This window comes from Hemiscyllium ocellatum, chromosome 39 (assembly GCF_020745735.1).
Source record: "Hemiscyllium ocellatum isolate sHemOce1 chromosome 39, sHemOce1.pat.X.cur, whole genome shotgun sequence".
NCBI classification, from domain to species: Eukaryota; Metazoa; Chordata; class Chondrichthyes; order Orectolobiformes; family Hemiscylliidae; genus Hemiscyllium; species Hemiscyllium ocellatum.
In genome coordinates, this window is record NC_083439.1 from 31,317,233 (window position 1) to 31,333,180 (window position 15,948).

General features: G+C 43.2%; 1 protein-coding gene across 1 annotated transcript in view; it reads right to left on the reverse strand.

Moving 5' to 3' along the window:
• Positions 1–6,116: 6,116 nt before the first annotated feature.
• The window catches only part of LOC132834295 (hepatoma-derived growth factor-related protein 3-like), a 126,579-nt gene continuing 116,747 nt past the window's right edge, over positions 6,117–15,948 (reverse strand). The window contains exon 6 of the mRNA XM_060853026.1: positions 6,117–6,640. Within this exon, the coding sequence (XP_060709009.1) occupies positions 6,626–6,640 (15 nt within the window). The 3' untranslated portion in view covers positions 6,117–6,625. The remainder of the gene's footprint in view (positions 6,641–15,948) is intronic.

The following is a 15,948-nucleotide window of genomic DNA, read 5'->3' on the forward strand; positions in this document are numbered from 1 at the left end:
TGGCACTATTGTCGTAGACTATGATGTCATAAAGATCAAAACACAAAAGCTCTGTAATCTCCTCCCTGGATTCCCAGAGAGTCCTCGGATAAATCCCATTTGGCCTAGGGGACTTATCTATTTTCACACTTTCCAGAATTGCTAACACTTCCTCCTTGTGAACCTCAATCCTGTCTAGTCTAGTAGCCTGTATCTCAGTATTCTGCTTGACAACATTGTCTTTTTCCAGTGTGAATACTGACAAAAAATATTCATTTAGTGCTCCCCCATCTTCTTGGACTCATGTACAACTTCCTACTACTGTCCTTGATTGGCCCTAATCTTACCTAGTCATTCTTTTATCCCTGATATTCCTTTAGAAAGCTTTAGGATTGTCCTTGATCCTACCTGCCAATGACTTCTCATGTTCCCTCAGCCTGGACCATGTCATTTTCCAGTTGCATTTCTCACCTAGTGAAACAAATGATGACAGGGAAAACACACCTTGTGGTGAACACTACCAGCGGTGAGCTCTACTAGCCACCAGATAACTCTGCAGAAACTCTGTGCCCTGTTTTACCACACAGTACCCCAGCAACCCATTTCCACCCATATAAATGCCACCACACTGAACTTTGCCTTTAACTGCTCTCCCCCAGCCCTGACCCTGACAATAACATCTCCCAGATGCCCATCCTCCTCCTCTATGATCCCCCTGTGGAGGCCAAGATGGTGGTCACTGCTAATACCTCATCCTCATCTCAATGCCTACCATGCTCTCTGATGCTATTCCATATCATCCCTTTATACCTTGTCTTGCCTGTCTCATTATCCATGTCCCCAACTTGACAGATATTTCTGTTTCCCTGTCCATTGACCCCATCTCCTTTTGTCAATGAACCTCCCTTTGCACTCTCCTCACCAATCAACACAAGGACCACTGCACTATATTTTCCACAGACCTCTGACTAACTTCAATGAGTAGTCCAAAGAGCCCTGACCACTGGCTTTGTCCCTCCTTGACTGAAAAAAAAAACAAAACTCCCCTGACTACTGGAGCTGGCCCTACAGGACTGACCACTGTCCATTCCTTGGATTGTAGTTGGACTGTAGGTCCACTGACAGTGAGCAGGCCGAGTGGACAACTAACCATGACCAAACTGCTGGTCTATGTGTGGACTGTGCCCTTGGTTGATGGCATCTTGACTCCCTGACTGCAGCAGCATCTCCTCCCTCCCCCGAGATTAGACTGAGGACGATTCCACGTTGTAAATGTAGCCCCTGGTGGGGTAAATGTGAAGTGTGTTTGCTATTAAATGGCAGCTGGCACACCTTGCAGATGTTCAATTGAAGTCACGGTGTGCTGTCCAGCAAGCTATCCCCTCCCTGGACAGATCCTTAATCATGTGCAGCCTGTTCATGTTTCTATGCGAAACAATACATTAATAATGACAGCACTGATGAGACGTTGCAACTTCAGCCAGAGCCAAAGGTGAGCAGGCAGGGCACAGCAAGGCATGGACACCTTCAAGATGCATGTGCGAATGCTAAGAGAGCTGCCCCAGTGTGAAAACTGGGTGCCTGTCTCTATACACAATATGTCCTTGCAGCAGCTGGTGGCTGGTGGATCCTACAATGTGCGTCTGTATTTCCTAAGTATCCTGCAAGTGGATCAGAGAGATGCCACGAGGATCCTGAGGGGTTGGCATTCGAGGCCATTATCTGTGAATGAGAGCTGGTGCTCATGGATCATGCCCTGAGAGGCTGTTGCAAAGTGAGCAACATGGAAGCACTTCCTAGCTGAGGTTGCCAGGTAACTACTCTGACTTCCACATCAAGAATTTTCAACATCAAACCTACTCACAGCACATGGTACAATGCAATGCTGCATAGCAATGGGCCATGATGTGCAATTAATAAAATCATTAACACATGATAATCCCCCTTAGTAGGCAAGAATCTCACTCCACACCCACAACCTAGTTAAAAGATGCAGCCAGTTCCTCCCGACATTGAGTTGATCCTTGCTGGACTTCTAACCTGATTTTGCCTCCTTTCTCGCCATAACTCAAGGACCAGGAGAATCAATGTTTCGGGCATAAGCCCTTCGTTGTGGTTCTGTTCGCCGAGCTGGAAGTTTTTGCTGCAAACGTTTCGTTCCCTGGCTAGGGAACATCATCAGTGCTATTGGAGCCTCCTGTGAAGCGCTGCTTTGATGTTTCTTCCGGTATTTATAGTATTTATTTATTCCACTATAAATACCGGAAGAAACATCAAAGCAGCGCTTCACAGGAGGCTCCAATAGCACTGATGATGTTCCCTAGCCAGGGAACGAAATGTTTGCAGCAAAAACTTCCAGCTCGGCGAACAGAACCACAACAACGGACACCCGAGCTACAAATCTTCAACCAGACCATAAGCCCTTCATCAGGAATGATGAAGGACTTAAGCCCGAAACGTCAATTCCCCAGCACCTTGGATGCTGCCTGACCTGTTGTGCTTTTCCAGCACCGCATCTAAAGTGATGAAGAGTTTTGATAAAGTAGATAAAGGGAAACTATTTCCCACATGAGGGAGTTTTGTATAGAAGGATGCAGAACCTTTAGAGCAAGGTCACTTAGGAGCAAATTCAGGACATATGTTTTTATATGGAGAGACATGGTCCTCTAGATTTCTGTATAAATGCAGCAAATGGAAATCTGATAATAAGATTGATAAGTTCATTTAGGTAATGTTTGTGCAGTAATAGTGATGAAAGGGACTAAGGTCTAGATAAGCCACAATCTACTTTAGTGTTAGAACAGGCTTATGTATCATAGAATCCCAACAGTGTGGAAACAGGCCATTGGCCTAACATTTGTATAGACACTAAGGTCAGTGGAGTTGCGGACAGAGGGACATAGATAAGCTGTAGAGCTGGACTGAGAGGTGGCAAATGGAGTTTAATATCGAAAGGTTTGAGGTGTTTCACTTTGGAAAGAGCAATGGAAATAAAGACTACTGGGCGAATGGTAAGGTTCTTGGGAATGTAGATGAGCAGAGAGATCTCAGTGTCCATGCACATAGATCCCTGAAAGTTGCCACCCAGGTTAATAGGGTTATTAAGCAGGCATATGGTGTGTTAGCTTTATTTGATAGAGGGATCGAGTTTCAGAACCACGAGATTATGTTGCAGCTGTACAAAACTCTGGAGCAGCCGCACTTGGAGTATTGCATACAGGTCTGGTCACCGCATTATGGGAAGGATGTGGAAGCTTTGGAAAGGATTTAGAGGAGATTTACTAGGATGTTGCCTGGTATGAAGGGAACACCTTATGAGGAAAGGCTTGAGACTGAGGCTGTTTTCGTTAGAGATAAGAAGGTTGAGAGGTGACTTGACACATATAAGATAATCAGAGGGTTAGGTAGGGTGGACAGTGAGAGCCTTTTTCCTCAGATGGTGATGAGGGGACATAGCTTTAAATTGAGGGGTGATAGATACAGGACAGATGTCAGATTTAGTTTCTTTACTCAAGAGAATAGTAATAGGGGCATGCAACTGCAGTAGACTCCCCAACTTTAAGGGCATTTAGATGGCCATTGGATAAACATATGGATGAAAATGGAATAGTGTAGGATAGATGGGCTTCAGATTGGTTCCACAGGTCGGCACAATATCGAGGGCTGAAGGGCCTTTACTGTGCTGTAATGTTCTATGTTCAGACTCTCTGAAGCACAACCCACCCAGACCCATTCCCCTAGCTTATTTCTTTACATTTCCTCTGACTAATGCACCTAACCTATACATCCCTGAACACAGTGGAGAATCTAGCATGGCCAATTCACTGAACCTGTACATATCTAGCTGTGGGAGGAAACCCAGACAGACATGGGGAGAATGTGCAAACTCCACACATTCATAGAGATGTACAGCACAGAAACAGACCCTTTGGTCCAACGCGATGTTGACCAGATATCCTAACCTAATCTGATCCCATGTGCCAGCATTTGGTCCATATCCCTGTAAACCCTTCCTATTCCTTTACCCATTCAGATGCCTTTTAAATGCTGTAATTGTACCAGCCTCCACCACTTCCTCTGGCAGCTCATTCCTTGGGGTGGAATTGAACCTGGGTTCCTGGTTCTCTGAGGCAGCAGTGCTAACTACTGAGCCACAGTGCCACCCTATGTCTTCTCTAATTCACTACTAACGTAGGAGTAAATGTGAAGATTACCATCTTAAACTATCATCTGCTCTGTATTTGTCACCTTATTCAGATACAATTGTACATCTAGTATCTAATACACGTTAAGTCACCTGACTCCATTCCTGTTCCTGATCACCGAAGCAGAGCAAATTAGATATTTTCTGACTTCTGCAACTGATATCCACTCCTTTAGAATATCTGCCTATTTCCACCACTGTGATATCACCTTTGTCCATGCCCAACTTCTTCTGAAATCTGCATCCATGCTTTCATTATCTTCAAATTTGACTTTTCAACTCTGTTGACATCTTGTCTTTCATCCATCTAAAACTCTGAAGTTTGACTAACTTACACCAAACCCAAATCACACATCACTAAATGTTGTTTGTGAGCTGGAAGCCACTGGAATTAAGCCAATTCTCAGCTTCATGTTCAAAACCCTCTGCAGCCTTATTGCTTCCTATCTTTGTAATCAGTACCTCAACCAGCTTCTGAGAGCACTGTTGTCCTCTAAGTCTCTTCACTTTGTCCCCTTTGTTTCACCAGTGACCATTCATTCAGCCTTCTTGATCAGAAACCTTAACATGTCCAATCTGAATATCTGCTTTTTCCCATCCTCCTTTGGGTTACTCTTCACAACCGTCCTCTTTGACCAAACAATTGGCCAAAAGTCCGTAGGTCTCCTGCTTAACGTTGGTGTCAGTTGTCATTTGATTCTATTTCAGTGAGGTACCTTGCTATATTTTACCGTGTTAAGGGCACTGTATGAATGTCCTTGTTGGTATCTGGTGAAAGAGAGTCTGACGTGAAAAAGTTAGGTAGCAGCAACTATACCGGGCCCTCATAATTGTGAGCCTTGGAATATTGCCTTTTGCCAATTCAAGATAATGCCAGGAACTTTCCTTTTATAGTTAAGGTGTGGGGGCAGCTCCCCTGGACAGCACAGTGACACTGCAGCATTGGCTTCCTTTTCATACTACAGTACAGCAAACTTTGTTTTAACCAACACCTTATGAACTGCCATTCTTGATAAACTGGCAAAAATTATATACCTTAAATTCTGCGAAGTTTACTGCAGTATTGTGTCCAATTATTACAATTTGCAATTGATTTACCTCAATGTAAATATACTTGTTGTTCAATGTAATGACCACATGAAATATCAACAGTTGATTCAATTTCGAGTCAATTTCTCAAATGCCACAAGCTACCATGACGTCCGAGCAGTCAAGACAACAGTGCTTTCAGAAGTTGGTTGAGGTACTGATGATTACAGAAATAGGAAGGAGTAAGGCTGCAGAGGGTTTTGAACATGAAGTGGAGAATTGCCTTAATTCCTGATGAAGGGCTTATGCCTGAATCATCGATTCTCCTGCTCCTCTGATCATGCCTGACCTTTTTCAGCACCACACTGACATCTGTGTAGTCAGTTGAGGGTGAGAGTGGGAAAGCTGTCTGCCAGTAAGTTTTATTTAAGACAAAGTTGCATTATTTACAGCATAAATCATTTAAATAAGAAAGCATAACAGTAATGTGTATACCCTGTGCATTACATTTCTATTACTTAAAGTGTTTTTTTTTACATTGATTGTGTGGACCTCTTGATTTTCTGGAATATTTGATCACCTGGCACACTCCTGGCTGGGTTGGTGCTGGATAATAGGAAGTTTACTGTATTATGAGGCTAAGCTTATTTCAGAGAGGGCAGCTGGAGATGGGCTTGGCAGCACACTAGCATCATGGGATGTGTTGTGAGACTACCCTCAGAGTCTGCTTCAATGGCAATGACCGATTCTGCCTGGGAAGGTCACTTAACTGTTTCATTTATATTCACCAACACTGCAGCTATGGTCAGCTGGATTTGCTGCAGGGTGGAACTCATTCCTACACGCCACAACCTATGCAAGGAGTCTCATCTCCCAGTTTGCAGTAAACAAATTGACACCAATATTTGTGCATTCCATAAATTTTATTCTACTAGGCAGTCATTTCTGATCAGCCGTAGAACAGACATTTTTTTGTGTAAAGATACTAAATAAATGCTTAAAAAATCCCATAGAACAGATGGCACAGGGAGAATAAAACTGAGCTGAACACGAGAATAAAAGTTATTTTTCACATTTAAAGCAAGCATCAAAAATAAATATCATATCCTTTCTCAATGACGGAACAGCAAGGCGATTATAAGAATGAAGTGCTGTGAAATGGGTTGGGGTGGGGTGGGGTGGGGTGGGATGTTGCTCACAACATTCCACATGGGAGGGGAATATAAAATAAAAGACATTTTCTGTTTGTTTTTACTGACTGACATGTGCACAAAACTATAATCAGTAACACAATGAAGAAAAGCCGGCACAAACTGCAAACCGATGTCGACAGTGGCAGAAGGAATGATCGTTTGTAAAATATCCAATACTTGACAGCCAAGAAGTGTACCCTCCATGTTTAGTGGCCAGGATTCAGATGATCAAGGTCTGAAATGAAGAATTAAAAGCAATTAAAGCGTTAAGCACAGCGCTGCAAATGCTGCAGAACTGAAACAAACCTCCCTCCTCCAAAAAGACTGCTGGATACACCGGGTAGTATCTGTGGAGCTAAACAATTGCAGAGGAACCTCAATTATGTGGCATTCGGTAATCCAAATATTGGATTATCTGGCAAGGTCGCAATGTCCTGATGCTCTGTTAAACTATGTTATCCAGCATTCAATTATCTGGAATTCGATAACCAACCAAAATACTCCCACCTGTGTACTTTGGATAATCGAGGCTCCTCTATAGAGTTTTAGGTTCAAGGCTGGTGAAAAGCTGGCAAGTTGAAACATTGGGCGGGATTGAGTGCAACAGGAAACATGTCTGTCTGGTTCACTTAATTGTGAGAGGGGGCCCTGCATTAGTCTCTGCTCAGTGGCCAAGCCTTGCCCATCTATTAAATCAGATGGTGGCAAGGCTTTACTTTAGATTCAGATTTGACGGTGGAATGTCAGGCTCATTAAGTAGTAACTTCATGCCTAATTTCCCTGAGCTCACCACAATAATACTAAAGACATGTGGCTTGCCTGCACTTCCTGAAAATCATCCAGCAAACCATGTCTGGTTTGGTAGTGGCCTTTGCAGTCTCTCATTACCAGGTGATTAGATTAGATTAGATTACTTACAGTGTGGAAACAGGCCCTTCGGCCCAACAAGTCCACACCGACCCGCCGAAGCGCAACCCACCCATATCCCTACATTTGCCCCTTATCTAACACTACAGGCAATTTATCCTGGCCAATTCACCTGACCTGCACATCTTTGGACTGTGGGAGGAAACCAGAGCACCCAGAGGAAACCCACGCAGACACGGGGAGAATGTGCAAACTCCACACAGTCTGTCGCCTGAGTCGGGAATTGAACCCGGGTCTCAGGCGCTGTGAGGTAGCAGTGCTAACCACTGTGCCACCGTGCCGCCCACTATATATTCCACTATAATCATAAGACCCCCAAGACACAGTAGCAGGAAGCAGGTCTTTCAGCCCACCACACCATTCAATGACATCATAGCTGACCTGATAATCCTCGACTCCAATAAATGATTGAGGGATCTGAGCATAGGAACAACAGTGTAGATGAGATGGTGAAGCTGAAAGCCACCTGCCCTTAGTTTCAGCCTCCTCCTCACCCACACTATTGTTCCTGTGCTAGGTCCCTTGATCATGTATTGGAGTTGAGGATTGGATGGTTAGCATTGCTGCCTCATCGGCCAGGCACCCAGCTTCAATTCCAGTCTGTGTGGAGTTTGCACATTCGCCCGTCTGCGTGAATTTCCTCCGTATGCTCCAGTTTCCTCCCATAGTTCAAAGATATGGATTCTGGGCAATCCAAGATGGAGGACAGGAAAAATTTGTGGCTGTAAGAGTTACTCCTGTTTTGAGGTATTTTAGGTGTTGGAGGTGATTTCCTTGAATTCCAGGAGCAACAATTACTGTTTTGTAAGCTGTTGTACTGTCATAACAACAGCAATTTTAAAAGGGAGGAAGACAGTGAAGGAGACAGACAGAAAGTAACCTACACTGCTAACTGACACACCAGTGAATCTGCACAGTTACTGCCTTTGCTATTTGAGTTTTCATATATGACTGGACATCGCAATGCATCCAGGAAAAATTAACAAACAGTGAAATTCCCAACTGACCTTGGAGGAACCTGTGTGGGAGAGCTCACAGCACAGGAACAGGTAAGTACATAGTTTTAAACATGTAACCTTGCTGGAAATCTACAGTAGTGAGTAGGATGGGTTCTTTCCTGATTATATGTTTTATTGAAAGCTGTCTCTTGAATCAATTTTAAAAATATAAACCATAAATACTATGTTAGCCTGCAGCACTTTTTTTTACAGCAATAAGACAGTGCTATTTTCTGGGTCTGCAGATTGTGAAAGAGCAAAAAATGGCCTTTGGTAGAGTGATATGCTCTTCCTGTCAGACGTGGGAGTTTAAGGAGTGCTTCTAAGTTACTGATGATTATGTCTTCAAGAAGTATCTTTGGTTGTGAATTCTATCAGATTGCATGGAACAGTTGGAGCAGCAGTTAGTGGCAATGAAGAATTTACAAGAGCTAGCGGGTGTGATAGATTGCAGTTATAGTAAGGGAGAAAAGCTACAGATATAGTCAGGTAGGTGGGTTAACGCCAGGAAAGGTAGGAGGGGTAGGCAGGTAGTACAGAAGTCTTTTGTGGCTAGCCCCAATTCAAACAAATCCCTGCTATGGAAAATGTGTGGGGTGATGGACTGTCAGGGAAATGTAGTATGAGCAGCCAGGTTTCTGGTATCGAGACTGGCTCTAATGTAATGAGGGGTACATTGCGTTCCAAGCGATTGATTGTGATAGGGGAACTCTCCAATCAGAGGCACAGATAGACGTTTCTGTGGCCAGCAGTGAAAAATCAGAATGGTGTGTTGCCTCCCTAGTGTGAGGATCAAGGATGTCTCAGAGAGGGTGCAGAATGTTCTCAAGGGAGAGAGGGACCAGCAGGAGGTCATTGTACACATTGGAGCTTATAACGTAGGAAAGGGAAAGGATGAGATTCTGAAGGGAAAATATAGAGTTAGGCAGGAATTTAAAAAGAAGGTCCTCAAGGGTAGTAATATCTGGATTACTGTCAGTACTATGAGCTAGTGAGGGTAGGAATATGAGGATAGAGCAGACGAATGTGTGGCTGAAGAGCTGGTGCAGAGGTGAAGGGTTTACATTTTTGGATTGTTGGAATGACCCATACAAGAAAAACAGATTGCACCTAAATTGGAAGGGGACTAATATACTGGCAGGGAGATTTGCTAGAGCTGCTCGGGAGGATTTAAACTAGTAAGGTTGGCGGGTGGGACCCAGGGAGATAGTGAGGAAAGAGATCAATCTGAGACTGGTGCAGTTCAGAAAGGGAATGAATCAAACAGTCAGGGCATCAGGAACAAAGCAGAGAGCAAGGTAGGATGGATAAATTACACTGCATTTACTTCAATGCAAGAGGCCTAACAGGGAAGGCAGATGAACTCAGGGCATTGTCAGGAACATGGGACTGGGATATCATAGCAATTACAGAAACGAGGCTCCGGGATGGACAGGGCTGGCAGCTTAATGCTCCAGAATACAAATGCTACAGGAAGGATAGAAAGGGGGACACAAGAGGAGGGTGAGCAGCGTTTTTGATAAGGGATAGCATTACTGCTGTACGAAGGGAAGATGTTCCTGGGAATACATCCAGGGAAGTTACTTGGGTGGAACTAAGAAATAAGAAAGGGATGATCACCTTATTGGGATTGTATTATAGACCCCTAATAGTCAGCAGGAAATTGAGAAACAAATATGTAAGGGGATTTCAGTTAACCGTGAGAATAATAGGGTGGGATTTTAACTTTCCAAACATTTACTAGGACTGCCATAGTGTTAAAAATTTAGATGGAGAGTCATAGAGATGTACAACAAGGAAACAGACCCTTTGGTCTAACCTGTCCATGCCGACCGGATATCCCAACCCAATCTAGTCCCACCTGCTAGCACCTACCTCATATTTGTCCAAACCCATCCTATTCATATACCCATCCAAATGCCACTTAAATGTTGCAATTATACCAGCCTCCACCACATCCTCTGGCAGTTCATTCCATACATGTACCATTCTTTGCGTGAAAAAGTTGCCCCTTATGTCTCTTTTATATCTTTCCCCTTTCACCCTAAACCTATGCCCTCAAGTTCTGGACTCTCCCACCCCAGGGAAAAGACCTTGTCTATTTTTCCTATGTATGCCCCTCATGAATTTTATAAACCTCTATAAGGTCACCCCTCGGCCTCCAACGCCTCAGGGAAAACAGCCCCAGGCTATTCAACCTCTCCAGACAACTCAAATCCACCAAACCTGGCAACGTCCTTGTAAATGTTTTCTGACCGTTTCAAGTTTCACAAATAGGTAAAAACAATGACTGCAGATGCTGGAAACCAGATTCTGAATCAGTGGTGCTGGAAGAGCACAGCAGTTCAGGCAGCATCCGAGGAGCAGTAAAATCGACGTTTCGGGCAAAAGCCCTTCATCCTGATGAAGGGCTTTTGCCCGAAACGTCGAAGTTTCACAAATAGGAAGGAGACCAGAATTGCATGTATAAGAAACTTTTCTGAGTCAGTATGTGGAAGTATCTACTACAAAAGGTACAAAACTTGACCCACTCTTGGGAAATAAGGCAGGGCAGGTGACTGAGGTGTCAGAAAGGGAGCCCTTTGGGGCCAGCGAACATAATTCTATCAGTTTTAAAATAGTGATGGAAAAGGATAGACCAGATCTAACAGTTGAGGGTCTAAATTGGATGAAGGCTAATTTTGATAGTATTAGGCAAGAATTATCAAAAGCTGATTGGGGGCAGATATTTGCAGGCAAAGGGATGGCTGGAAAATGGGAAGCCTTCAGAGATGAGATAACGAGAGTCCAGAGAAAGTATATTCCTGTTTGGGTGAAAGGAAAGGCTGGTAGGTATAGGGAATGCTGGATGACTACAAAAATTGAGGTTTTGGTGAAGAAAAAGGAAGCATATATCAGGTATAGACAAAAGAGAACGAGTGAATTCTTAGAAGAGTATAAAGGCAGTAGGAGTATACTTAAGAGGGAAATCAGGAGGGCAAAACGGGGACATGAGATAGCTTTGGCAAATAGAATTAAGGAGAATCCAACGAGTTTTTACAATACATTAAGGACAAAATGGTAACTAGGGAGAGAATAGAGCCCCTCAAAGATTGGAGCCACAGAAAATGGGGGAGATACCAAATGAGTATTTTGCATCAGTATTTACTGTGGAAAAGGATATGGAAGATATAGATGGTAGGGAAATAGATGGTGACATCTTTCAAAATGTCCATATTACAGAGGAGGAAGTGCTGGATGTTTCGAAACACATAAAAGTGAATAAATCCCCAGGAACTGATCAGGTATACCTTAGAACTCCATGGGAAGCTAGGGAAGTGATTGATGGGCCTTTTGCAACTATGTGGTGCAACTATTTAAGAAAGGTGCTAAGGACAAGCCAGGGAACTATAGACCAGTGAGCCTGACGTTAGTGGTAGGCAAGTTGTTGGAGGGAATCCTTAGGGACAGGATGTATATGTATTTGGTAAGGCAAGGAGAGATTAGAGATATTCAACATGGCTTTGTGCGTGGGAAATCATGTCTCACAAACTTGAGTTTTTTAAAGTAGTAACAAGGAGGATTGATGAGGGCACAGTGATCTATATGGACTTCAGCAGGGCGTTCGACAAGGTTACCCATGGGAGACTGATTAGCAAAATTAGATCTTATGGAATACAGGGAGAACTAGCCATTTGGATACAGAACTGGCTCAAAGGTAGAAGACAGAGAATGGTGGTGGAGGATTGTTTTTCAGACTGGAGTCCTGTGACCAGTGGAGTGCCACAAGGAACAGTGCTGGGTCCACTACTTACCATCATTTATATAAATGATTTGGATGCAAGCATGAGAGGTACAGTTAGTAAGTTTGTAGATGACACCAAAATTGGAGGTGTAGTGGACAGTGAGAAGGTTAACTCAGAGTACAATGGGATCTTGATCAGAAGGGCAATGGGCTGAGGAGTGGCAGATGGAATTTAATTCAGATAAATGCGAGGTGCTGCATTTTGGAAAAGCAAATCAGAGCAGGATTTATACACCTAATGGTATGGTCCTAGGGAGTGTTGCTGAACAAAAAGAGACCTTAGAGTGCAGGTTCATAGCTCCTGAAAGTACAGTCTCAGGTAGATAGGATAGTGAAGAAGGCGTTTGGTATGCTTTCCTTTATTGGTCAGAGTATTGAGTATAGGAGTTGGGAAGTTATGCTGTGGTTGTACTAGACATTGATTAGGCCATTTTTGGAATATTGCGTGCAATTCTGGTCTGCTTCCTGTCGGAAGGATGTTGTGAAACTTGAAAGGCTTCAGGAAAGATTTACAAGGATATTGGCAGAGTTGGAGGGTTTGAGCTATATGGAGAGGTTGAATAGGCTAAGGCTGTTTTTCCTGGAGCGTCGGAGACTGAGGGATGACCTAATAGAGGTTTATAAAACTATGAGGGGCATGGTTAAGATAACTAGACATAGTCTTTTCCCTGGGGTGGGGGAGTCCAGAACTAGAGGGCATAGGTTTTGGGTGAGAGAAGAAAGACATCAAAGGGACCTAAGGGACAACTTTTTCATGCAGAGTGTGATGCATGCTGACCTGTAGACTTCTCAGCTCGTCCCCCTACACTATCCCAAAATCATCCACAAGCTTATCTAAGGATTGTTTAAATCTCCCTAATGTGTCTGAGTTGACTACCTTAGCCCTTACCACTCTCTGTGTAAAGAACTTGCCTCTGACATCAGTCTTAAATCTATCACCCCTCAATTTGTAGTTATAAATGAGCTGGTGGAGGCTGGTACAATTACAGCATCTAAAAGGCATCTGGGTGGGTATATGAATAGGACGAGTTTGGAGGAATATGGGCCAAGTGCTGGCAAATAGGACGAGATTAGGTTAGGACATCTGGTCAGCGTGGACACGTTGGACTGAAGGGTGTGTTTCTGTGCTGTACATCTCTATGACTCTATGTGCAGGTTAGGTGAATTGGCTATACTAAGTTGCCCATAGTGTTCAGGGATGTGTCAGTTAGGTGCATCAGTCAAGGGTAAATGTAGAGTAATAGGGTAGGACAATGGATCTGGGTGGGATAATCTTCAGAGGGTCTGTGTGGATTTAATGGGCTAAAGGGCCTGTTTCCCCACTGTTGGGATTCTATCATTCACATATTCTACAATTCTCATCCTACCCTCAAGTACAGAAAAAGAAATTACTGGAAAAAGCTCAGCAACTCTTGCAGCATCTGTAGAGAGAAATCAGAGCTAACGTTTCGGGTCCAGTGGCTCTTCCTCAGAGCTGAGGAACGCCATCATGTCCTTTAGCTTGAGGTCCCTTGTGCAATTCTGGTTCCTGTCAGACCTCTTGGGAGCGCTGTTGAGCAGTGGAAACTCCAGCATATGACTGGTGGCCATATGGGATTGAGCCTACCTCATAGAACAGAGGGTAAGAAATAAAGAATTTCATCAGTTCTCGAACGAGTAAGAGGCAACTCAGTGTGTCTTCCAAAACCTGTTTTTTAAATCTGTGTTTCAGTCTTTAACAATGCTGCCTGAACTGCTGAATGTTCCAGAGTTTTTTTTATTACAAGTAGCTATTTTATTTGAAGTAAGTCTTGTTTAAAAAAATACTCTCAAACGATGGAATACAATTTGTGTTTAACTCAAAGCTAAGCTTCAAATGATTAAATATTTCAATTTTTAAGCTGCCTGTTTTCCATTTTGACATCATCTTACTTACTTCAAGCGTAAAAAAAAAGTCAAAAACATGCTTGTAATTTATCAACAGTAATTAAAATTATAATGGATTGCCTGAGAATAAAGTGCTTCATAAACATGACGCTATTCTCAATTGGATAAATGCCAACTTTGAATGAAATGGAGTCTGATATTTGTTTAAATGCCAGTCCCAACACCTTCATACGGCAAAGAATTACATTTGAATGAAATTGCATATTTTACGTTATAATAGTTTTGTCATTCTGTGAATTAGCTCATTTGCTGGATCAACAAAACTTTAAAATTTCTGTTAACTTCACCCACTGGCTGATGGATCTTCCCGATACCTTTGGAGAATGAGTTACAGGTTAACCATTCTTCCATTTTGTTTTCTCCTGGGGATGGGAACATGTGCTAGTTCAGGCAGTCCCATGTATGTCATCAGCCATCTTTATGTGTGAGAACTGACAGTGAGAATCACAGTACCATTGAAACATAAGGACAGCCAACACAAGCTGTTGATAAGGCTCAGGGGCTGGTGTATGTGTTTCTGACAGCTTGGAAACTGAATGTCAGAACATTCTCCTGTGAAATCTGTTGAGGAAAGTTCTTCATTTTAATGATACTGGAGGCAAAACGGCTTTAGAGTCTGGTTTGTAATTTTCTCAGGATTTGTATTTTGATGATTCAGGTTTCCAATGAGGGATGTTATTTATGAAGTAGCAGCAGGGTCAGACATAAAAAGGTTATGATTTGCGACGATACATGTTATGATCTGGAATGTGCTGCATGTCAAGAATGGTAGGATTAGATTCAACAACAACTTTCAAAGGAATTTCAACAGAAGAAACATTTGCGAAGGGGAAACAGCAGGGGGCGTCAGACAAGTTGGATAGGTGTTCAAAGAACCATAAGACCACAAGATATAGGAGTAGGATTAGGCCATTTGGCCCATCATGTTTGCTCTGCCATTTGATCATGGACCATCTGTTTCTCAAACTCATTCTCCAGCCTTTTCCCTGTAACCCATACCAATCTAGAATTCCATCTTATATACACTCAGTAACTTGGCTTCCACAGTATTCCGTGGCAATCAGTTCCACAGATTCATTATACTCTGGCTGAAGAAATTCCGCCTCATCTCAGTTCTAAAGGTCTCTTCACTCTGAGGCTGTATCATCGGGTTCTAGTCTCACCTACTAGGAAAAACCTAGTGGAAACGTCTACTCTATTCAGGCCTCTCAGTATTCTGTAAAATTTCAATCAGATCCCCCATCATCTTTCAAAACACCATCGAGTACAAAAGCAGAGTCCTGAACTGTTTCTCATATGACTAGCTCTTCATCCCTGAGACCCCCTCCAATGCCAGTATATCCTTCCTTAGATACTGGGCTCAAAATTGTTCACAATATTCCAAATTCAGTCTGACCAGAGCCTCAGCAATACATTCCAGCTCTTATATTCTGACCCTCTTGAAATGAATGCTAACATTGCATTTGCCTTCCTAACTGCCAACTGAACCTGTATGTTAACCTTGAGAGAATCCTGAACTAAGACTCCCAAGTCTCTTTGTGCTTCAGATTTCTGAAGCTCTTCCCCGTCAAGAAAATTCTTCCTTACATGACCTTGCACTTTCCCACACTGCATTCCATTTGCCCCTCCTCGCCCACTCTCAAAAGAGAGAGCAGGCCTGTCCAAATCCTTCTGCAGCCTACCCACTTGTCTCTCTACCCATCTTTGTGTCACCTACAAATTCAGCAACATACCCTCAGTTCCTTCGTCCAGATTGTTAATGTATAACATGAATAGTTGTGGTCCCAACACTGACCCCTGCGGAACTCCACTGGTCAGTGGCTGCCATCCTGAAAAAGACCTTCTTATCTCCACTCTTTGCCTTCTGCCAGCCAATGTTCTAACCATGCCTGAACCTTGCCCCTAACA